The 23,075-nt window shown below is 50.4% G+C and overlaps 1 protein-coding gene across 1 annotated transcript in view; it reads left to right on the forward strand.

Annotated features, from left to right (window-relative positions):
• Positions 1-22,714, forward strand: part of enah (ENAH actin regulator) — a gene marked incomplete at its 5' end in the record, with an annotated part of 41,033 nt that extends 18,319 nt beyond the window's left edge. The window contains 10 exon segments of the mRNA XM_083933945.1: positions 666-675; positions 677-1,464; positions 6,603-6,925; positions 7,999-8,141; positions 8,763-8,811; positions 10,745-10,796; positions 11,137-11,203; positions 17,087-17,171; positions 17,883-17,940; positions 18,754-22,714. Coding sequence (XP_083790071.1) covers positions 666-675; positions 677-1,464; positions 6,603-6,925; positions 7,999-8,141; positions 8,763-8,811; positions 10,745-10,796; positions 11,137-11,203; positions 17,087-17,171; positions 17,883-17,940; positions 18,754-18,791 — 1,613 coding nt within the window. The 3' untranslated portion in view covers positions 18,792-22,714.
• Between the last annotated feature and the right edge of the window lie 361 nt (positions 22,715-23,075).

Raw genomic sequence — 23,075 nt, forward strand, 5'->3', positions numbered from 1 at the left:
GTTTTTAAGCCCCAAAAACGCCGTCGCCGTCCCAACGAAATGCACGTGATCAAATATTTTGACGCTTTCACCGGCGAGTGTTGTGGAAGCAGGGCCACAGAGACTGTTAGACATGGGTACAGGTATTCTGTCCAATAGGCAGCAGCCGCTTCGACCGCATGATATTTCTTTTTACAATATTTGGTGCTCGTGACCAAGTGCAGTGTGAATGCTGACTGAACCAGATGAATACACTTCAGTGTAACTGCAGGTGTGTGTGGCCCGCTGCTCATGAGTTGCACCTGCTGTACGCGGTCACTGTTGTTTGGGTGTGTGCTTCATGGTAAACTCTGTTTTCTCTTCTCTCAGAACAGCACATGAAAGCTTGGTGTGTGTGTCTGTCCACACTGCTAACACCTGTCCACTAACACAGCAGCCTCACTTCAGCCCAACAGAGTTCACACGACCTGGAGTAAAACTTTGGTACAGCTCTGTGCTACTTTCTCCTGCTTCATCTCCCCCCTTCTCTTTTTTCCTCCCTCCCTCCTTCCTCCTCTCTTTCCCGACCTGTTGTCTTTACCTCCTGTGTGCATAACGGCTGCTTCCTTCCTGCCTTCTTTCCTTCCTTACGTTACTCCTTCCCTCCCGTCCTGTCTTGTCTGTGACCTTGGTTTGTCCGCATTTAGCCTTCGAAAGCCCTGTACACTCCTGCGCCTCAGGAGTACGGCAGGACGTCCTCCACACCTCGATCCCCGTCCACGCCGACCTACCCAGCCCCCGGGACGCTGTCGCCCTCCTCCACAACTCCACCAACCCCGCCTTTACGGCATTCGGCTTCCCGATTCGCCACCTCGCTCGGTTCCGCCTTCCACCCAGTCCTGCCTCACTACGCCACGGTCCCGCGGCGACAGCCAGCCTTCCCCCAAGCTGCGCCTCCTGCTCCAGCCCCAGCCCCCGTCCCACCTCCTCAGCCCAAATCTGTGGTGTGGTCAGCGTGCAACTTCACTCCACTGCCCCCCTCACCCCCTGTCATGATAAGCAGCCCCCCAGGGAAGGCTGCAGGTCCGCGGCCGCTCATCCCCATTGCGGCACCTTCCCCTCTCACCCAGAAGCCCCCGTCGCCGGCCCCCAACGGCCCGCCCATGTTCCCTGCGCCTTCTCCCGTGACCATCCCGCACGGCCACACCCCTATAGGCATCGCCTGCCCCACCCCGCCTCCCCCACCTACCCCACCCCCTCTCCCCTCCCCCAAAGCTCCCCCTCCGTCTTGCTCCTTCGTCTCGTCTCCCCCCTCCTCATCCCAGGCTCCTGGTGTGCCCTCTCCCTCCACAGCACCCCCTGCTGCTGCAGCCGCCGCCACCACCTCTGCCTCCGCTGAGCACCTCTCCCTCCCCGTGGGCCTGGGCCTGTCGGGGCTGGGGGAGCCGGACACAGCAGAGACCCACCTGCCTCAAGGGGGCTCCTCCTGTCAACCCCCGCCCCAGGGTAAGGCCTTCAGTCCAGATTCTCTCTTTCTCACCGCCTCTCCATCGGTCTGTTGCTGCTCTCTGACTCACACACTAACGGAGGGCTGTTGAACACTGCTGGGTCTGTTACCTGCCACCGAGCTGGGTGGAGGACGGTGTCCGTCCTGGCTGCGGTAACCCCAGATTTTCAGACCTGCCGGTGTTCAAGTCACTGTTGCCCAGGCCTGTCTCATGAACTGCATGTACGGTATGCCCGTGTGTGTGGCTGACTGTTCACTGGGTATGAAATCTGTCCGGTGTTTCAGCATGGCATGTCTGTGTGTTTGATAGTTGTCTTATGTGCAAACACATCACTGACTGAAGTCTGGATAGGATCACTGCTCTGTTCGTCGCCTGGTAGATGTATTTCTCAATCCATTTCTCAACCACAGTTCTGCATCTTATGATTTCCCCTCATTTGACTCTTCAATGTTTTTCCTCGAGCAGCACAGATATAACACAGTAGATGAACATGATCATGATAAACGTCCGCCATCTTGGGTCATCCCTATGTTTCCCAGGTCCTCTGTTCCCTAGGTCCTATGTTCCCCAGGTCCTATGTTCCCTAGGTCCTCTGTTCCCCAGGTCCTCTGTTCCCCAGGTCCTATGTTCCCCAGGTCCTATGTTCCCTAGGTCCTCTGTTCCCCAGGTCCTCTGTTCCCCAGGTCCTATGTTCCCCAGGTCCTATGTTCCCCAGGTCCTATATTCACCAGGTCCTATATCCCCCAGGTCCTATGTTCCCTAGGTCCTCTGTTCCCCAGGTCCTATGTTACCCAGGTCCTATGTTCCCCAGGTCCTATATTGACCAGGTCCTATATCCCCCAGGTCCTATGTTCCCTAGGTCCTCTGTTCCCCAGGTCCTATGTTACCCAGGTCCTCTGTTCCCCAGGCCCTATGTTCCCCAGGCCCTATGTTCCCTAGGTCCTATGTTCCCCAGGTCCTATGTTCCCCAGGTCCTCTGTTCCCCAGGTCCTATGTTCCCCAGGTCCTCTGTTCCCCAGGTCCTATTTTCCCCAGGTCCTATGTTCCCCAGGTCCAATGTTCCCCAGGTCCTATGTTCCCCGGGCGCATTTGCCTCTTCCTTCGCAGGTTTATTCAGTATTTTGTTAGGGTTGGTGTCACGCTTAGGGGGTAGTGTTAGGGTCTTCATAGGTCTATCCGCCAGGGGATTCAGCACTGATTGTGGAAAAAATAACAGACCAGGGAACATCGGACCCTTTTAGAAAAGTTTCAAGAGTCTTAACTCAAAGTGCTTCGGATCGGCCGCACCAAAAAAAGAGGTCCAGCACCTTTTCTCTAGTCTACCGCGTCCACTTTCTCCTCCTGGGGAACCACGGGAAAAAGACTCTGACGCTCAGAAAACACTGCGTTGTGGACTTTTACTAACGTTATTAATGTTAGCCATAGATCTAAAACACCAGACGCAACATTACATCATAACTGAGAGAACCGTCTGCCATCTTTCCTGGGTATTGACTGTAATCGGCATCTTTGGGCAGCAGCTTTATTCTCAGCTGTTCAGCACCTGAGGCTGTTCCTGTATCTGTGTGTGCAGGCGGTCAGACTGACCGTGAGCCCCTCCCTTTATCGCGTCCCCACACGACGACGCTCCCTCTGAATGAGGCGTCAGTGGTGACCGTTCAAATGAAGGACGACCATCTGATTCACGCTGCTTCCATGAATATTTAACGTGACCAGAGTTCAGTTGTTCCCGGTCCAGTCTTTCACGGTTTTGTCTAAATGCAGCACTTCTGTGCAGATGCAGCGGCGCCCCGATGACCTTCTCATCAGCCCCGGGACGTGTGCTAATGACCTTTGACCTCAGACATCCTCACACCTATTGGCTTGTTTCCATATTGAGTTCAGCTCGGCGTGTTCAATGTTCCATCATTGATCATTGATCATAGCTGTGGTTGAAGCCGTTCCCTATCACAGAAGTAGAGCTCTTTATAGTGTGTGCGCCATTTTGTGGTGGTGTTTGAATTCTCCGTGGTTTAATTTCATTCACTATAAAGTCCAATATAAACTACCCACAATGCACAAGAAAATTTAGTGTATATGCAATGCACCTGACATTGTACTCCCGTATCCCACAATGCAATGCGGCCGTGTTTTACCAGAGGAGAAGAAGAAGAGATGCTAACGTTAGCCAGAAGCTAACTGCACTTACCAACAACCATAACTCATGAACTGACTTTTGTTACTATTGTTAATCAGTCGTGAAATAAATGAATTGTGGGATATTTCAGCTCACAATCAGGAAACACAACCATTGTTAACAAAACTACACTTTACCACCATTGAAGTTTCAACTACTTATTTGTGATTTAACATTAAAATGAACATAAATATAAAACCTTTGACGTCCTCCTGAGTGCAGGTTTGTGTCGTAAACGGACTTTAAACAGGTTTACAGCAACGTTTGTTTACAAGATGCTGGACGCACACCGGCTTCTGTCACACACACACACACACACACATCTCTGGCGCCTCTACTGACGCATCCATTTGTTAGAAAACTCCAGTGTAGTGTCGTAATCTCGTTTGGTCGTTCCGTACATCGTGCACTATTTAATAATCACTTTATAAGGAATAGTGAGTGAATGAGGGAACGATTTCGAACGCAGCTCACGAGTTTAGGTCTGGGATGCGAACTGGGAGCAACGTCATCATGATCCATAAAGTGCTGCTACAAAATCATCAATAACGACGTTAATCACACACTATTAAGGCAGATTCATTCATTTATGTATTTATTTAAAACCTGTTGAGATCAGGATCTCATTCACAGGAAGCAGCAGCACAGATGGGACTGACCTTAACACAAGTGCTGCATAACTTCCTGTTTGTCTTGAGGTCATTATGTGTGTGTGTGTGTGTGTGTGTGAGTGTGTGTGTGTGTGTGTGTGTTTGTGTGCGTGTTGATTCAATACCTAATATTGATCAAATGGTATTGGCATGTACAGTCTATGTTGCAGATTAGTGTTGAGCAGTGAATACACTGATGTTTCTTATGTTGTGTGTGTGTGTCTATGTGTGTGTGTGTGCGTGTGTGTGTGCGTGTGCGTGTGTGTGTTTGTCTGTGTGTGTGTTATGTTGTGATGTTCCTTCGTCTCTGTCATCACTAACGCTGCACGCCGGTCAAACCTGCTCTGCTGTGGCATGTCGTCTCACTGACGTGTGTTTTCCATGTTCATTGTTCATTACAGAGTTTTTCCATCCATCGTTATCGTTCTGCACATTCACTGGAGCCCGTCAGACACGTCATCAGATGTTTCATGTTTTTATTAAAGTGTATTAAAGTTTATGCTCAGGTGACTTCTTTTACAGTTCTTTGTTTAGAAAGTCACAGATGAATCCAACATGTCCGCCTACAGATATACAGTTCCAGGCAGACCCTGGGTCAGATTTAGTTCCAGGCTGACCCGGGCCTGGGTCAGATTTGGTTCTAGGCAGACCCTGGGTCAGATTTAGTTCCAGGCTGACCCGGGCCTGGGTCAGATTTGGTTCTAGGCAGACCCTGGGTCAGATTCAGTTCGAGGCAGACCCTGGGTCAGATTTAGTTCTGGGCAGACCCTGGGTCAGATTTGGTTCTAGGCAGACCGGACCCTGGGTCTGACCCTGGGTCAGATTCAGCTCCAGACAGACCCGACCCTGGGTCAGATTTAGTTCCAGGCTGACCCGGGCCTGGGTCAGATTTAGTTCCAGGCAGACCCTGGGTCAGATTTAGTTCCAGGCAGACCCTGGGTCAGATTCAGTTCGAGGCAGACCCTGGGTCAGATTTAGTTCTGGGCAGACCCTGGGTCAGATTTAGTTCCAGGCAGAACCTGGGGTCAGATTTAGTTCCAGGCAGACCCTGGGTCAGATTTAGTTCCAGGCTGACCCGGGCCTGGGTCACATTTGGTTCTAGGCAGACCCTGGGTCAGATTTAGTTCCAGGCTGACCCGGGCCTGGGTCAGATTTGGTTCTAGGCAGACCCTGGGTCAGATTCAGTTCGAGGCAGACCCTGGGTCAGATTTAGTTCTGGGCAGACCCTGGGTCAGATTTGGTTCTAGGCAGACCGGACCCTGGGTCTGACCCTGGGTCAGATTCAGCTCCAGACAGACCCGACCCTGGGTCAGATTTAGTTCCAGGCTGACCCGGGCCTGGGTCAGATTTGGTTCTAGGCAGACCCTGGGTCAGATTCAGTTCGAGGCAGACCCTGGGTCAGATTTAGTTCTGGGCAGACCCTGGGTCAGATTTGGTTCTAGGCAGACCGGACCCTGGGTCTGACCCTGGGTCAGATTCAGCTCCAGACAGACCCGACCCTGGGTCAGATTTAGTTCCAGGCTGACCCGGGCCTGGGTCAGATTTAGTTCCAGGCAGACCCTGGATCAGATTTAGTTCCAGGCAGACCCTGGGTCAGATTCAGTTCGAGGCAGACCCTGGGTCAGATTTAGTTCTGGGCAGACCCTGGGTCAGATTTAGTTCCAGGCAGAACCTGGGGTCAGATTTAGTTCCAGGCAGACCCTGGGTCAGATTTAGTTCCAGGCTGACCCGGGCCTGGGTCAGATTTGGTTCTAGGCAGACCCTGGGTCAGATTTAGTTCCAGGCTGACCCGGGCCTGGGTCAGATTTGGTTCTAGGCAGACCCTGGGTCAGATTCAGTTCGAGGCAGACCCTGGGTCAGATTTAGTTCTGGGCAGACCCTGGGTCAGATTTGGATCTAGGCAGACCGGACCCTGGGTCTGACCCTGGGTCAGATTCAGCTCCAGACAGACCCGACCCTGGGTCAGATTTAGTTCCAGGCTGACCCGGGCCTGGGTCAGATTTAGTTCCAGGCAGACCCTGGGTCAGATTTAGTTCCAGGCAGACCCTGGGGTCAGATTTAGTTCCAGGCAGACTCTGGGTCAGATCTAGTTCAAGGCAGACCCTGGGTCAGATTTAGTTCCAGGCAGACCCTGGGTCAGATTTAGTTCCAGGCAGACCCTGGGTCAGATTTGGTTCCAACAGACCCTGGGTCAGATTTGGTTCCAGTCTCAACTGAACTCCTGTGTAAGAAAGTGACGGTGTGTTTAATGTCCCCTCCCTGTCTTTGCCCCCCCCCCCCCCCCCCCCCCCCCATCCCCTCCCCCAACAGACGTGGTGCAGAGCCCCGGGTTGACCACCCCCACCCCTCCCTCACCTCCACCCCTGCCACCCGGCTCCACTGTGACCTCCGCGCCCTTCACCCCCTCCACCCCAGCGGGACACCCTCCACCACCCCCACCTCCGCCGCTCCCTCCTACCCTGACTCCGGGCGGGACCCCCCCTCCTCCACCAGGTCCACCTCCTCCTCCAGGAGCCCCCCTCCCTCCCCCGGCACCTCCCCTCCCCGCCGGACTCTTCTCTCCCACGGAGGACCGTCCTTTCTCAGGCCTGGCCGCCGCCCTCTCCGGAGCCAAACTGCGCAAAGTGCCACGGGTGAGCGCCTGACTCGACCGCCCACGTGCACGCTCACACTGCTCGCCATATCTGGACCACACCAGTCCGAGTCCATGAGCACACTATTAGAGATAGATGCATGCACACACACTCTAGAGTTTAATTCTCTTTGTGTCGTTTGTTTTCACTGTAGCACCGTTGACACACACACACACACACAGCCCTCACACAGAATCACTGTCACTGACACATTCATGCACACACGATTACACACACACACACACACACACACCATCTGTCACATCTGATCTCACACTCAGAGCAGGTTCACACGTGACGCTGTAGACCCTGCATGTGTGCTCGTGTGTTTAAGAGGGCCCTCCCACTGTTCCTCCGTCCCGTGCCCCGTGCTTTAGGGTCCTTGTCCCCCCCTCCAGGCCCGTTTGTACTCACACTACCTGGGCCTCGGAGAATGCTTCTTGCTGCCTATACGTCATCACGCCGTAACACGTCACACGCATTGATGACGTCATGGCGATGCGTGGCTTTGTTTCCAGATCTTTCCGTAGACCTCGGAGTTTTTGTGCGTCTTGTCGACTGTTTTTGAATCTTTTCATCGACCAAATCTGCAGTAAACACTCCACCTCCGCATCACACCAACGTGAACCTTTCACCGCCACTGTTTGAAATGTCCGCTCATGGTCCCTCCTTCTTTTTTCTATGTCCCAACAGGCGCACAGGAAATGACCTCAGAACCGCCGTAGGCCTCGTGCTCGTACACGTGCGCACGCTCGTGCTCGTACACGTGCAAACGCGCTTTACAAAAGCCCACCTCTCCCAAGCGTGCCGCTCCTAGACGCGGTACGGTTGCACTCACACTGGTCAAAGGAACCAGACTTTAGCCGTGACACGTGCTGGGGCACGGTACGGAGGCACAGTGGGAGTGCGCCCTAGGATGACAAAACACAGAAGTAGAAATTGGATTAAAAAACACTGCGTTTTTCAACATGTTTGACTTTTCTGATAAAAAAAAAAACACTAATCCTAAGTTCTTTAGTTCTTCCCTCTGATTATAAATAACCTGCACTTGTGCGTTGCTTGTGTCCCTTCAGAGTGACGATGCAGGGGCGGCTCTGGCAGCAGCCATGTTGGGGGCTGGAGGGGCCGCGGGGGCCAAATCTGAAGCCAGAGGCAACGGCCCTCTGACTGCAGGAGGAGGGCTCATGGAGGAGATGAGCGCCCTGTTGGCCCGGAGGTACAATCACATCACGGACTTCTGTTAGCTACTGAAGCGCTTATTTTTACATCAGCTGATTAAAAAGATCTGTAAAAGTGTTCGAATGGAGCAAAAAGAACTAAAACACAGACAAACCTTCAGTTCAGTGAACACAGAAACGTCACATCTGTGCCGTATTTTCCAGAGAGCTAAAAACTGCACAATGAAGAAGAAAAATTTCTATAGTAGGAAATTAATTTCATAAAATCAGAGAACAAGAGCAGACATTTCATCAAAGGAGAAAGTCGTTAATATTCATCGCCTTGGCAACGACCTGGGCGTGGAGACGTGGCGTCCCCGTTGACTCTCTCTCCCTGCAGCTCGTTGTTCAAGCGCCCGTCTGTGAACGTGTTCCTTTGCTGCTCCATCGAGCTTTTAGCCTTTAGCCGTTAGCCGTTAGCCATTAGCCTTTAGCCATTAGCCTTTAGCTTTTAGCCATTAGCCTTTAGCTTTTAGCCGTTAGCCTTTAGCTTTTAGCCGTTAGCTGTTTTTTGTTTTCTTCAGTGCAGTTTGAGAAGTTTCTCTCTCACTCCAAACCTCATGTTATTATTATTGAACAATAAAAATCCCTCGTCTGTGTCTGGGCTTTCTATTTTTCAGGAGGAGAATCGCAGAGAAGGGCTCGTCCCCTGAACCCGACCAGAGATCAGTGAGTATCACCAGAGCCGAGTCTGTCGTACTCAGCAGATCTGTGTTCGATTAAGGTCCCAAACATCAGGAGTGACTCACACAACAGCCCCTGTGTGTGATGACACACACTTCTGTACAGGCTGACCTACAGTCCTGTCTGAAGGCACGCGGTGCTGCTGTGTGTGTGGGGTGGTCTTTAGTGAGACGTTCCCCTGATGTTCACGTCTTAGTCCACGTCACACTTTATGTTTTTGAAGTCTCAGGGAATATGATCATATTTGTTCCATTTGATCTATTTCCTTTATGTTTTCAGTCCGCGTGTCGTGTGTTGGAGGTTCAGTCTTGACTGTAACACATTTATTATCTGTAAGAGATATTTTCTGGCTGTTCCTTCAATAAGAGAGACCTGGAAGACCATCGTTGGCTCCACTGGAATACTTCCACCACATATTTTATGAAGCGTCTCAGAGCGTACTCACACTGTCCTTCCGTACCGCGACCCGGGCTTTAGGGTACTTGTCCCCCCCTCCCTCTCCCCCCCGCGCCCCAGCCCCGTTTGTACTCACACTGCCAGGGCCTCGGCCAATGCTTCTTGCTGTCCATACGACATCACGCCGTAACACGTCACACGCATTGACCGCGTGTGTGTGGCTTTGTTTACAAATCTTTCCACAGACCTCTGAGTTTTTGTGCGTCTTGTCGACTGTTTTTGAATCTTTTCATCGACCAAATCTGCAGTAAACACTCCACCTCCGCATCACACCAACATGAACCTTTCACTGCCATTGTTGTTGTTGTTAAATGTCCGCGCATGGTCCGTCCTTCTATTTACATGTCCGATCAGGCGGACATAACGCTACCGCCGTAGGGCTCGTGCTCGTGCTCGTACATGTGCAAACGGCTCCGCTAAAGCCCACCTCTTTCAAGCGGGCCGTGGACGGTGCGCTGGCCGCAGTTGAGCGCGGAGCGGGTGCACTCACACTGCTTAAAGGTACTAGACTTTAGCTGAAAAACTGGTTTTGGCCCCGGCCAGAAGGACAGTGTGAGCACACTCTCACAGTCTTGTCGACTGTTTTTGAATCTTTTCATCGACCAAATCTGCAGTAAACACTCCACCTCCGCATCACACCAACGTGAACCTTTCGCCGCCATTGTTGTTGTTGTTAAATGTCCGCGCATGGTCCCTCCTTCTATTTACATGTCCGATCAGGCGGACATAACGCTACCGCCGTAGGGCTCGTGCTCGTGCTCGTACACGTGCGCACGCTCGTGCTCGTACACGTGCAAACGTGCTTTACAAAAGCCCACCTCTTTCAAGCGGGCCGTGGACGGTCCGCATGCCGCAGTTGTGCGCGGAGCGGGTGCACTCACACTGCTTAAAGGTACTAGGCTTTAGCTGAAAAAACGGTTTTGGCCCCGGCCAGAAGGACAGTGTGAGTACGCCTCAAACACAGAAGCTTCCAGTTTTGGGCAGAGCCAGTGTCGTGGGTCAGGTTACCAGTGACAGTTCCTCCAGCGTTTATTTGAGTGTGTTGTGCTGAATGTATCTGTGATTTCAGGTGTGAAACGACCTCACGACTTCCTTCCATTTAATTTCTCTCCATGCTTTTGAATGAAAGTCTAGTTTTGAAATGAGTTCATTAGTTCTAGTTTGTCACAAATCCCCTGGGCTGCACAGATGTTCGCTCACCTACATGTCCCCTCACCAGCACAGTTGTAATAATGTTATAATGGACGTTATTTAACCCTTTACATCAGTGTTTGACGCATTTCCAGGGTCGTTTTACCTTTAAGCTTAAATCTGCAGCGGGGTGTGATCCTGTTAGTGGTTAGACACCGACTTTATATTTCATTCATGTATAAAACAGTATCCCGTGTGCAGAGACGCTCCCTCACGTCCCCCTGAGAGAGATCAATGTCTGACCTTTGAACCTTGTCTGTCTGTCCGACAGGAGGAGGGCGACATCAACACGACCCCTAAAGTGTCCGCCTGTAGCACACCAGGTGAGTGACAGAGGGTCCGTACATCCACGACGACAGGAGCTAGAGACCACTTTGTGATCCAACCAGGGGCGTAATGTCGGGGGGCAATGATGGGGCAGATTCACTACTTTCTACCCCCCCCCCCCCACACACACACACACACACACACACACACACACACACTCTCTCTCTGGTATCCTTGTTCGGATCACACCCATTTTTTTAAACCTGGACACAGACAGACGTATAAAATACCTCCTCTGTGGTAGTTCCTGATACAGTACACACACACACACACACACACGTATATGAACTTCCTGTCATGTAGTAAGAGAGCTGTGTTGTGTGTGTTCGTCTCCAGACATGCCCAGGAAGCCATGGGAAAGAACAAACACCATGAACGGTAGCAAGTCTCCAGTTATCGGCAGGTAAAGTTTCTCCTCACTTCTCTGTTCAACACTTTGTTTCTCACCTTTGTTTTTTTGCGTTTCTATTTAAAGAACATTTAAATGACTCAGAGGAATCATTTCCTAAATCCACGTGTTGCGTATCGGAATGGCTAGCAGCAACGCTACTAAACATCCACCACAGGAGCATATTCAAGCATTAGCCTTGGCTAGCGTTAGCATGATGCACTGGCTAACATCACTAAAGCTTACGTCGCCTTCATGCGCGCATCGAACAGTCAGCTAGAGAGACCAACATCTCCTGCGTTCTGAGGTAAAACGACTCTTTTTATCAGTGGAGTCTGGCGGCTTTTATGAGATCGTAGAACCGCGTCAGTTCCCCCCACGCAAACTCAGACAGGACCCTAAATACTGTAAATATAGCACACGGTTAGACTAAGGGCCCGTCCACACAGAGACACGTCAGTCTGGTTTAGTCTGGTTCAGTCTGGTTTAGTCTGGTTCAGTCTGGTTCAGTCTGGTTTAGTGTGGTTCAGTCTGGTTCAGTCTGGTTTAGTCTGGTTCAGTCTGGTTCAGTCTGGTTTAGTGTGGTTCAGTCTGGTTCAGTCTGGTTTAGTCTGGTTCAGTCTGGTTCAGTCTGGTTTAGTGTGGTTCAGTCTGGTTCAGTCTGGTTTAGTCTGGTTCAGTCTGGTTCAGTCTGGTTTAGTGTGGTTCAGTCTGGTTCAGTCTGGTTTAGTCTGGTTCAGTCTGGTTCAGTCTGGTCTAGTCTGGTTCAATCTGGTTCAGTCTGCTTCAGTCTGGTTCAGTCTGGTTTAGTCTGGTTCAATCTGGTTTAGTCTGGTTTAGTCTGGTTCAGTCTGGTTTAGTCTGGTTTAGTCTGGTTCAGTCTGGTTTAGTCTGGTTCAGTCTGGTTCAGTCTGGTTTAGTCTGGTTCAGTCTGGTTCAGTCTGGTTCAGTCTGGTTTAGTCTGGTTTAGTCTGGTTCAGTCTGGTCTAGTCTGGTTCAGTCTGGTTCAGTCTGGTTCAGTCTGGTTTAGTCTGGTTCAGTCTGGTTCAGTCTGGTTTAGTGTGGTTCAGTCTGGTTCAGTCTGGTTTAGTCTGGTTCAGTCTGGTTCAGTCTGGTCTAGTCTGGTTCAGTCTGGTTCAGTCTGCTTCAGTCTGGTTCAGTCTGGTTTAGTCTGGTTCAATCTGGTTTAGTCTGGTTTAGTCTGGTTCAGTCTGGTTTAGTCTGGTTCAGTCTGGTTTAGTCTGGTTCAGTCTGGTTCAGTCTGGTTTAGTCTGGTTCAGTCTGGTTCAGTCTGGTTTAGTCTGGTTTAGTCTGGTTCAATCTGGTTTAGTCTGGTTCAGTCTGGTTTAGTCTGGTTCAGTCTGGTTCATTCTGGTTCAGTCTGGTTTAGTCTGGTTCAGTCTGGTTCAGTCTGGTTTAGTCTGGTTCGTTATCGGAGCCTGAAAACAGGATCTTTAGAAACCGGGTCCCAGAGTGTGCAGATTGTAAACGCCCCCCATGGCGTTGTGGTCTGGACAGTGAAAGCTCAGACTTTGTTAAAGGACAGCGTCATGGCCCCACCTCCGACCTCTGACCCCGCGGCGTCACATAACAACAACAGTGCTGCTGCGTGAGAGGACAGAGACGGACCCAGAGACTGTTTACTGAGCTGGACTCTGAGCCACATGCATGGGACTGAATGAGGCCCAGCACAGATGTCTCCCTTTTCCCTGATGCTCTGAATAAGGAGCTAAACTGCTCTAGGCTCTGTTTCTAAATCCAGTTCTAAGAAGCTGTGAAAAGTCTCTAAATGTAGTGAGAAAGTGGCGCCTGGGAGTGCTTTGGGACGGGGAAGGGGCTCCCAGCAGCCCCCTCTGCTCAGTGAGGACACTAACTGCAGAGTGAAGGGGCTCCCAGCAGCCCCCTCTGCTCAGTGAGGACACTAACTGCAGAGTGAAGGGGCTCCCAGCAGCACCCTCTGCTCAGTGAGGACACTAACTGCAGAGTGATGGGTGCATCAGAGTCCAGAACAGCACCAAAGTCTCCACTAAGACCAGAACCAGGGACACGTTTGTCTCTAGGATGGAGGAGGATCTGGAGAGGAACTCTCCGGTGTTTGGATTCTCCACAGCGTCTCCCCGTCTCTTCTTCTGTTGTTGGTGTATTTCTGTGGCAGTTACAGCGCCACCTCCAGGCCTGGCATGGGTACTACAGCGTTTGGAGTCGCTGCACCTGGTTTCTGTGGACGCACACGTTTAGGATCCAGGACCAGGACCAGGACCAGGACCAGGACCAGGACCAGTGGAAAAGGGAACTTTTTAAGAACGATGGAGTGGTTGTTTTCCATCGTGTGGACGAACCCTGAGTCTGTTTTTTTATAGTTGGCTTAAATGAGTTTAGCTGTTGCCTCCGTCCACAGCAGGACACTTCTTCCCGTCTGCTTCTCTAAACCGATCTACGGAGACGTACCTCAGACAACCGCACTTCCAAAAACCTCAACTGTCTCTTTCACAGACATGAGACGCAGCTTCTCTTCCCGGGCAACAGCTCATGGACATCTGGTAGTAAATCTATGACCTTTAATTCTCTTAGTTCAGATCCACCTGTAGACAAAGATACAGCGCCCTACACTTTTAAAACGATGCATCTTTCACATGAAACGAGTGCAGAGGATGAAGCTGAGTGGGTGTTCTGAGTCATCCCATAGAGACTGAGCTGTGATTAAGTCAGTGTCTCTGCTGCTCACACAGACGAGAGTCTCCGTGGAGAAATGTCGTGGGAGCAGATTCTTCCAACAGGTAGAGAGAAACGCCCCCCGCGCAGCTCCTGTGTGTCCTCCGCGTGGAGCTCCTGTGTGTCCTCCGCGTTGAACTCCTGTGTGTCCTCCGCGCGGAGCTCCTGTTTGTCCTCCGCGCGGAGCTCCTGTTTGTCCTCCGCGCGGAGCTCCTGTTTGTCCTCCGCGCGGAGCTCCTGTTTGTCCTCCGCGCGGAGCTCCTGTTTGTCCTCCGCGCGGAGCTCCTGTTTGTTCTCCGCGCAGCTCCTGTGTGTCCTCCGCGTGGAGCTCCTGTGTGTCCTCCGCGTTGAACTCCTGTGTGTCCTCCGCGCGGAGCTCCTGTTTGTCCTCCGCGCGGAGCTCCTGTGTGTTCTCCGCGGAGCTCCTGTGTGTCCTCCGCGGAGCTCCTGTGTGTCCTCCACGCGGAGCTCCTGTGTGTCCCTGCGTGGAGCTCCTGTGTGTCCTCCGCGTGGAGCTCCTGTGTGTCCTCCCCGCGGAGCTCCTGTGTGTCCTCCGCGTGGAGCTCCTGTTTGTCCTCCGCGGAGCTCCTGTGTGTCCTCCGTGGAGCTCCTGTGTGTCCTCCGCGCGGAGCTCCTGTGTGTCCTCCCCGCGGAACTCCTGTGTGTCCTCCCCGCGGAGCTCCTGTTTGTCCTCCGCGTGGAGCTCCTGTTTGTCCTCCGCGTGGAGCTCCTGTTTGTCCTCCGCGCGGAGCTCCTGTTTGTCCTCCGCGCGGAGCTCCTGTTTGTCCTCCGCGCGGAGGTCCTGTGTGTCCTCCGCGTGGAGCTCCTGTGTGTCCTCCACGCGGAGCTCCTGTGTGTCCTCCGCGTGGAGCTCCTGTGTGTCCCTGCGTGGAGCTCCTGTGTGTCCTCCGCGTGGAGCTCCTGTGTGTCCTCCACGCGGAGCTCCTGTGTGTCCTCCGCTTGGAGCTCCTGTGTGTCCCTGCGTGGAGCTCCTGTGTGTCCTCCGCGTGGAGCTCCTGTCTGTCCTCCGCGTTTGCTGTGACAGAGAGTTTTGTTTGAAACCTCAGGATCGGCCCCTGTGTCTGCGGGGTCAGCTCCGTCTACTGTGTGACGTGTACCGTGTGCTGTAACAAGTCACCGTGTCTGCACGCTGCTCTGCCTGCTGCCCTTTCCTCACACACACACACACACACACACACACACACACACACACACACACACACACAAACACCGAAAACTGTGTGTCCGCCCAACGCAGACGAGGCTTGGCATGGTGTTATCGCTGTGGAGCCGGAGCAGGTCCAGCAGGCACTCACTGATAAGGCCCTGCTGTGTGTGTGTGTGTGTGTGTGTGTGTGTGTGTGTGTGTGTGTGGGCGTTTATGATATGATTAACTCTAATATGCACATGAAGTCGTAACGCTGCACATGTTTTCAGAGTGTTTTAATCTGAACGATGAATAAAAACCAGCTTTCAGGACCATTTTCCAAACTACACCATGAATTTTACATTGTTTTATTATTATTTATGTTTCCCAGATTAAATATTGTAAAAGTTTTGTACGTTGGACAGAAAGTTTTCGTGTAAACTGCAGCTTTGTCCTTGTTTCCGCTCTAAACACACTGGAAACACTGTGACGAGTGAAGCACCTGGGTCTGTGGGAAATGGGCAAAGTCTTCTGTACCGATATCATCTCATATCTGGATAATGCTTTATTTATTGCATTATAACATGTTTTACTTATTGCATTATAACATGTTTTATTTATTGCATTATAACATGTTTTAGTTATTGCATTATAAGGTGTTTTATTTATTGCATTATAACATGTTTTATTTATTGCATTATAAGGTGTTTTAGTTATTGCATTATAAGGTGTTTTCAGCCTTTATGTAATAACCAGGTGGTAAAATTGCTCCTGAGTGACTTTAATCCCTGACAGATGAAAGTAACTGAGTATTTTCTCATATTATTAAGAACAAAATGAACCGTTTCAAGTGAAATCACAGAGAAAAAGATATAAAATGATTCCTGTGTTTACAGTCGTGCACACAAACACAGTGTCACCAGATTTAGACACTGGTGCGATACAGATACGATCTTTAAATATTAAAAGAGAAATCGGACTCAGTGTTCGCTTGTTTTCAGTTTAGCAGATGAACTTTTTTATCACCACATCTCGAGATCTGACGTCACGGACGCCGCGGAGAGATGATAGATGAGATTAAACGATCTCCAGGCCATGAGATCTCCCTCCTCCTTCACCGTGGTTCGTTTGTCCACAGAGCGATAGAAATGTCCTCAGCACATTCGCTCTCTGTGGAAACACACACCAGCGTGGTGCGTTCAGGGGCGGCCCTGAAGTCTCATCGGCCCCCAGATCTATAGGTTATTGGTGAAGTTCATCAATACGTTCGGGACAAACGCGCTGCGGCTGTGGCTCAATCGATTTCATGTTTCCGCTCTAGTTAGGTCACACTGGAAACACTCCGCTCCCGTGGACAGGGTTTCTAACCCACGAGCCGCTGCAGAGCTCATTTCCTGTTCTCTCACTCCTCCTTCCTGTCACGCTTCCTCTCTTAAGAGTGATTGGCCGCTCTGTGTCCGGCGCTGTCTCTCCGGGGGCTGCAGCTCCGCGCTCTCTCCTGAGCCGCTGCCTGAACGCTTTTCTTCAGACGCACGGAAAAAAGGTGGAAAAGTGAGAAACGTTTGACAGAAATGACTCAGGGAAGCTCCCTGACAGAGAGACCGTCCTTATTCAGAGTCCTGTGTGTGTGTGTGTGTGTCTGTGTATGTGTGCAGGTGTGTGTGTGTGTGTGGGTGTGTACCTGCATGTCTCATGCTCAGACCAGGATTTCTTTCCTAACTGCAGGTTTTGCAGGTTCTTTTTTGTGTGCACATGAAATTAAACTACTAAAGAACATCAACAATGAACCAATGAGTTCAACATGTTTTTGCCCCCGACTGTGTGCGTTTCTTTATTCACATTAGACGTGCACAGTCTGAGTCATGTCACAGAGCATCACTCAAGGGTTCATGTTGAATCACCACACGTTCTTTACGTTACACGTTCCAATGATCTCCATCCAAACGGTGTTTATTTGATGTAAATGATACTAACGCAGCAGCCCAGCAGTGTTGTTGTGTAGCGTCCTGTCGTCTGAGTGTCTCTGTCTCTCGTCACAGACCTAAATCCACTCCCACGCCCACTGCATCCTTAAGTGCCAACGGTGTGCCCACAGAAGCCGTGGACTACGACAGGTTGAAACAGGTCAGTGAACGTGTCACACACTTCAGCTGTTATTCTGGACTAAAGTGAAGTCACCACAGGGTCTGTTTCTGCAAACACACTCATCAGATAATCCATGGAGACAGTTTTTAAGGTAGAAATCCAGGAGAGATGCTAACAACCGGACGTGGCTAACAGTGGTTAGCTCGGGGCAGTACGGTGAAGGCATTCAAAGGTCTTTTTTAACCACTAATGCTGCTGAAAATAACAGTGAACCTCTGCAGCAGCAGGAGAAGAGTCCCCTTTAGTTATAGGGCACGTTTTAAAACGACCAAAAACAAATAACAAAGGTTTAAAATCAGTCCTGAAGCTGAGAGGGCGCCTAGTGGAGCGAGGCCACGGCCGGTGTGTGACGTGGTGGAGCGTTCTTTCACCGGTCAGGAGACGAGCGGCTGCGCTTCACACGAGAAGAAGCAGCGACCGCTCGACACCAACACACAGAGAGGTGCAGTGATCCAGGCACGGATCACTCCCTCTGGATCTTTGGGAGGAAGAACGGCTTTAATGTAAAGAGTCGAAGCTGGAGGAAGAAGGAACCTGCTGTCAGATTGAAATGTCTCTCTCAGCTCATAATGCTCGTGTTTGATTAGATCCTAAAGAAGACAGAGACGTCCTCGGTGTCCTCCGCGTGAAATCAATGTCCGTCTGTTGGTGTTTGGGTGGAAACGTGACTGTGTGTTGTGTCGTTGGCAGGACATTCTGGACGAGATGAGGAAGGAGCTGTCCAAGCTAAAAGAAGAGCTCATCGATGGTAAGTCTCTTCACACACACACACACGCACGCATACACACACACACACACACACACTTTCTTTTGTCTGTTCTCTTTCTTTCCTCCTGTTTTCAGGCTTTGAATGTGTTTAAAAGTGAAACAGGAAGTGAAATAACAGTGTTCTGTCAATTTCCATAATTCATAAATAACTATGATAATGAATGAATGAAGTATTTGAAATATAACATTTAAAGCTGCGTTCAAACCAAACGCGATTGACGCAAATACAATCGCTTGATCACGTTTGTCACATTTTTAATCATCGCTTTAATCGCAGGTAGCAGCCGCGGCGGCTTGCTAACTGAAGCTAACTGAAGCTAACCCCCGGCTCAGCCTGCTCTGCTGTTGTGCTAAACAAAGTGATGCTAATGCTAATGCTAACAGGGGTCTGAATGCTTCTAAGAACAGAAACGAGCTCTCAGAGGAAGTGAGTCGTGTCGCAATCAGATCAGGTGCTGCCGCTCTCCTGTAGATCAGACCTTCTTCTTCTTCTTCTTCTTCTTCTTCTTCTTCTTCTTCTTCTTCTTCTTCTTGACTCTTAATTCCCGTCTGTCACGTTTGGTTTGAACGCAGCTTAAGGTTGATGTTAATGAGACACTGATGACACAGCGCTATTGTTCCTCTAGAACAGTGTTTTTTGTGTGCCTGTCTGAAAAGCCTCGTTACTGGGAAGAGAGACTCTGAGAACCACACATCGCTGCACCAGGACCGGCCCGGTGAAGGTGCAGCTGAGCTCTGATCAGAGGACCCGTGGTTCTCACGTGCACGTGTCTCTTTGTCTTTGTGTCCTCAGCGATCAGGGAGGAGCTGGGGAAGTCCAGCACGGCGTAGAGGATCCAACATCCACATCCAACACGAGACAGACGACCGCGGTCAATTTAAGACACGACGATACGACAGGGAAAGAAATCAACCAACACGACGACGAAGACGATGAAGATGAAGACAATAATCATATTAACACTGAGAGAGGACATTATTCGGGGCAGAGCAGCGGCGGGACGGGGCGGCGGCGGGAGGCTTGTAACTCTTGACGGCCGGCGCTTCGTGTTTCTGCCGCCTCCCCAAGCCCCGCCCCCCCCCCCCCTCCTCCCCCTGCCAAGGGCATCGCATCCCGGACGCAGGAGACGCTTTATTCTCTCTCTCTGTCCCATAATAACAAGAAACACACAAAACTGTATTAACCACGGGGACGCTACGAATCACAACTCTTGTGACTTACGATCAAAACGGCGTTTCATTAGGAGACAGGAAGAGGGTGGGGATGGAAATAAAAACTCTTTTTCCCATAATGCCATAGGGGTAGCGTGCGTGTGGGCGTGTGCGTGAGTGTGTGTGTGTGTGAGTGTGTGTGTGGGGGACTCACGGTCTCTGGTGGAGTCCACCGCTGCAGGATACTGTAAAGCTCGTCTTCCTCAAATACTATTTTAACCTGAATCTGTACAAAAGAGACAAAGTTATTTAGAGACCACGCGTCCGTCAGCCATGTTTGTTTCAGCGTCGAGGTCGCGGCCGTATCCAGTAGCTCAATAATCCAGCGTGTGTGCAGGACGCTCCCTCGTCTGTGGACTCATCCCAACCTCCTGAAGTGGCGTTTCACTCTCGTTTTATGTGTCTGTGCTGTTGAGCGGCGGGCGGACGAGACGTGGAGGCTAGCCGCCAATCAGGGGGCGGCCACTGTCGCTCTCTACCAAACCGTTCGATTCGCCGATACCCGTCATCCTCGTCTTGTAGATAGAACCGCCCCCCTCCTCCCCCTCCCCCTCCTGTACGATTGGATCCTAAGAACTCTCCGCGGTGTTTGTCATCTGTAGGTCCTCAGTTTGGTGCATGCGCGGTTGTTTTCTTTATCTGGTGAGGGTCACGGGTCTGCCACGGTAATGACATCACACACGTTTTATTACAAGCAATAAGTGTAGCATCTGACTCCAGTCCCCCCCCCCCCCCCCCCCCCCCATCCCCCGCCCTGGTCCCAACCAGCGACGGGCTGTTGCGTTTTCCCCGTCATTCTTCACAGACGGGCGTCCACAGGAAGCTCCGTTTAAGGTCAATAAACGTTCCTTTTGTTGAAACTGGGACTCGTAACATTTGTTTTCATCATCGTTTCGATTTTATGACGTAAACTGAGGGAGAAAAAGTGGAATCAGCTCAAGAAAATCGGTCCGTATCGGTCATAAGGGTCGATCCCTGGTCCTAACTCCACCCACCGTGTCCCAGCGTCCGTCTGTCCTTCCTTTTTCCCCCCCGTTGGACAAACGTCCGTGTCGACCCCGCGCCACCTCTCGTCTTCAGCGCAGGTATTCTGTGAAACGCGTCAGAGTATCGGAGCAGCGCTGCACGGCAGGATTTACCCGTGTCTGAATCACAATACTCCTTTTTTATTTTCTATGAAGTCCAAGGAAACTGTGTCTTTAGCCACGTTGGAGCTGAGCTGATTTTTTTTATCCTTTATTATCTTTATTATTATATTACTGCGTTTATAAGAGAAATGTCTGAACGGTGCACGGGCGAGTGTGTCGGAGACGGCGTCCACACGAGGACGCGAACGTGCCATTCGACTGTTTCTAGTGTTACTGTTTGTTTCTTTGCCTTTTCCTCCGGCCGCTGTCGAAGCCTCACACCGAGGCTTCACACGAGCAACAGGGCTGTCACCTTATTCTTTATTCAGTCCAGTTTTGAGTTTGTTTCACTAAAAGTACAATCAACCTGAGAGGCACAGTACGCTGGGAGCTGACGCAGACGTGCAGGGGACAGATAGAAGTCTGGGTTTGGATCCTGAGGAGGGACGGAGCCGTACGACGCTGTCCAAAGGTATCCATGGTGACGGGACACGTAATAAAAGGATGCTTTGTGTTTTAGCATCTGACTTGATTGTTGAAGTGTGTGTGCCGTCGCCTCATCTCACCCTTTAGAGTAAACTCCTCCTCCAGGGTCTTTCTCTGCACTTTAATCATCAATAACCATGGAGACAGTTTTTATTAAGGTAGAAATCCAAGAGAGTCGCTAACAGCCGGACGTGGCTAACAGTGGTTAGCTCGGGGCGGCACGGTGAAGGCATTCAAAGGTCTTTTTTAACCACTAATGCTGCTGAAAATAACAGCAAACCTCTGCAGCAGCATGAGAAGAGTCCCTACACACACAACAAAGCATCATCAGCGTAGTTAGTGAAGCCAGAGTTTATTAAAAGAGTTTTTTAAAGACTTAACTACTGGCCCCTGTACCAGCTCCTCTCATAGTAAAGTCCATTACAGTGGATTACCAAAGTCAATACTTGGATTTGTTTCTTATAAAATGTCCCAAAAAAATGTCTTTAAATGTTTAAAATATTCAGTTTAATGTGAAATCAAAGAGAGATTTCAGGTTTCAGACGCTGAAAACAACTTTTTCTGATGAAAAAACTAAAATAAAATGACTTCATGGGTGAATTCATTTGATATTATAGAAACAAAAATCATATTAAATCAGTTAATGGATCCAAATGTGAGCGAAGAACGTGTTTGAATGTTCTGCAGCTTTAACTAAAGTCACTTTCAAGCACTTTCCAAACGTTTCCAGACTTTTCCACATCAAACCAAAGTCCGTCCCAAAGGAAGGAGCCCATTGCTGCTTTGTTGTGTGTGTACGGACTCTTCTCATGCTGCTGCAGAGGTTTGCTGTTATTTTCAGCAGCATTAGTGGTTAAAAAAGACCTTTGAATGCCTTCACCGTGCTGCTCCGAGCTAACCACTGTTAGCCACGTTAGCGGCTGTTAGCATCACTCCTGGATTTCAGTCGTTACAGGAAACAAAACTGTCTCCATGTTAGTTGATGAGTGTATTTGCAGAGATGACCCTGGGGTGCTTTTACGCTGGACTTTCACTTTAAATCAGGAGAAGCAGCCGAGTCGTGGCCACGTCCCGTTTGTTTCCCAGGTTCTGGAGTTTAAAGGTTATTAAACAGCGGGATCTTAAACGACACCACTGTGTTCAAGGGCTGGGACGTTTGAAGATGTTTCTCTCATTTGGATCGGATCAAACTTGTAAAAACAAAAAACTGTGATGAGAAAAGTGAGCGGCTTAAGTGCGGTCGGCTCTGTGTCACGCTCCAAAGGTCCTTTCATCTTTCATCCACTTTGTGAAATGGAAACACGTCCTCCGTCTGTCGCCCAGCGTGGCCACGTCCCTCTCAACAAAGTCGCCTTTCTGATGTTTGCGTCATGTTGTGCAGAGACGGAGCAGAAGAGAACGAACGTGCTCTGATCAGGAAAAGTGTCTCTCTTTGTGGAGCCGTGTGGTTTGTGCCTTGTTCCGAAGTTGCATTTAATACGTCAAAGATTTAAAGATGACTAATAATATCTGGGGACTGTCGTTATGATCACATGCAGTTTGTGTCCTCGGTTCTGTTCCCCGCCCAGAAAACACCCTATTCCTGTTTGTTTCCTCTTTGTTTTTTAACATCGGTGTGGTTTATGTCCGTGTAGCTCCGAAGTACAATCAAGCCTTTGCGACACGTGGCCTGTGAGGGTTCAAAGAGCACCGTCTCTTCTCTGCTGTGGCGCCGTTGAAGCGTCACAGCCTGAGTTCAGATCTGGGGTCGTGCTCCGCGGTGAAGTCGGCTCCGCGTCGATGTCACACGGAAACATTTATCTTTGTCCCTGAACCCGGTTTTCTGCCGAGGGAACTGAGAGGATTGTGAATTTGGTGGAAGCAAGTTTCATAGTTTGATCGTCTGCATCGTCCCATCCTGTTCTCATGCTCCTCAGTCTTTTCTTACGTGCTAACAAAATGTTTTGTTTGAGCAAATTAAATAAAAGTTGCAATACAAGACTACAAGTTGTTTCTTTTAAAGTGACTGCAGTGACTGCTTTGTTCCCAGTATCCGTCCGTTCAGTGACGTAACACCCTTGCAAAATAAGACTTCCGGGTCCAAGCGTTCCGTTGAAACAAAACAGAACCAAGGTCCGAACATGTGAAGAATCAGGATCAGCTCTTTGCTCAGTTTGACTCTTTTTCATCCAGAACAAAGAGGTCAAAGGTCAAAAACTCAGATCTGTTCAAACAACGAGGAACACGAGGCTCGGACAGGAAGTCTTATTTTGAAAGGGTGTTTCTTCATGTCTGAACATACATGCTGGTC

This window comes from Echiichthys vipera, assembly GCF_963691815.1.
Source record: "Echiichthys vipera genome assembly, chromosome: 19".
In the NCBI taxonomy this organism is placed as follows: domain Eukaryota; kingdom Metazoa; phylum Chordata; class Actinopteri; order Perciformes; family Trachinidae; genus Echiichthys; species Echiichthys vipera.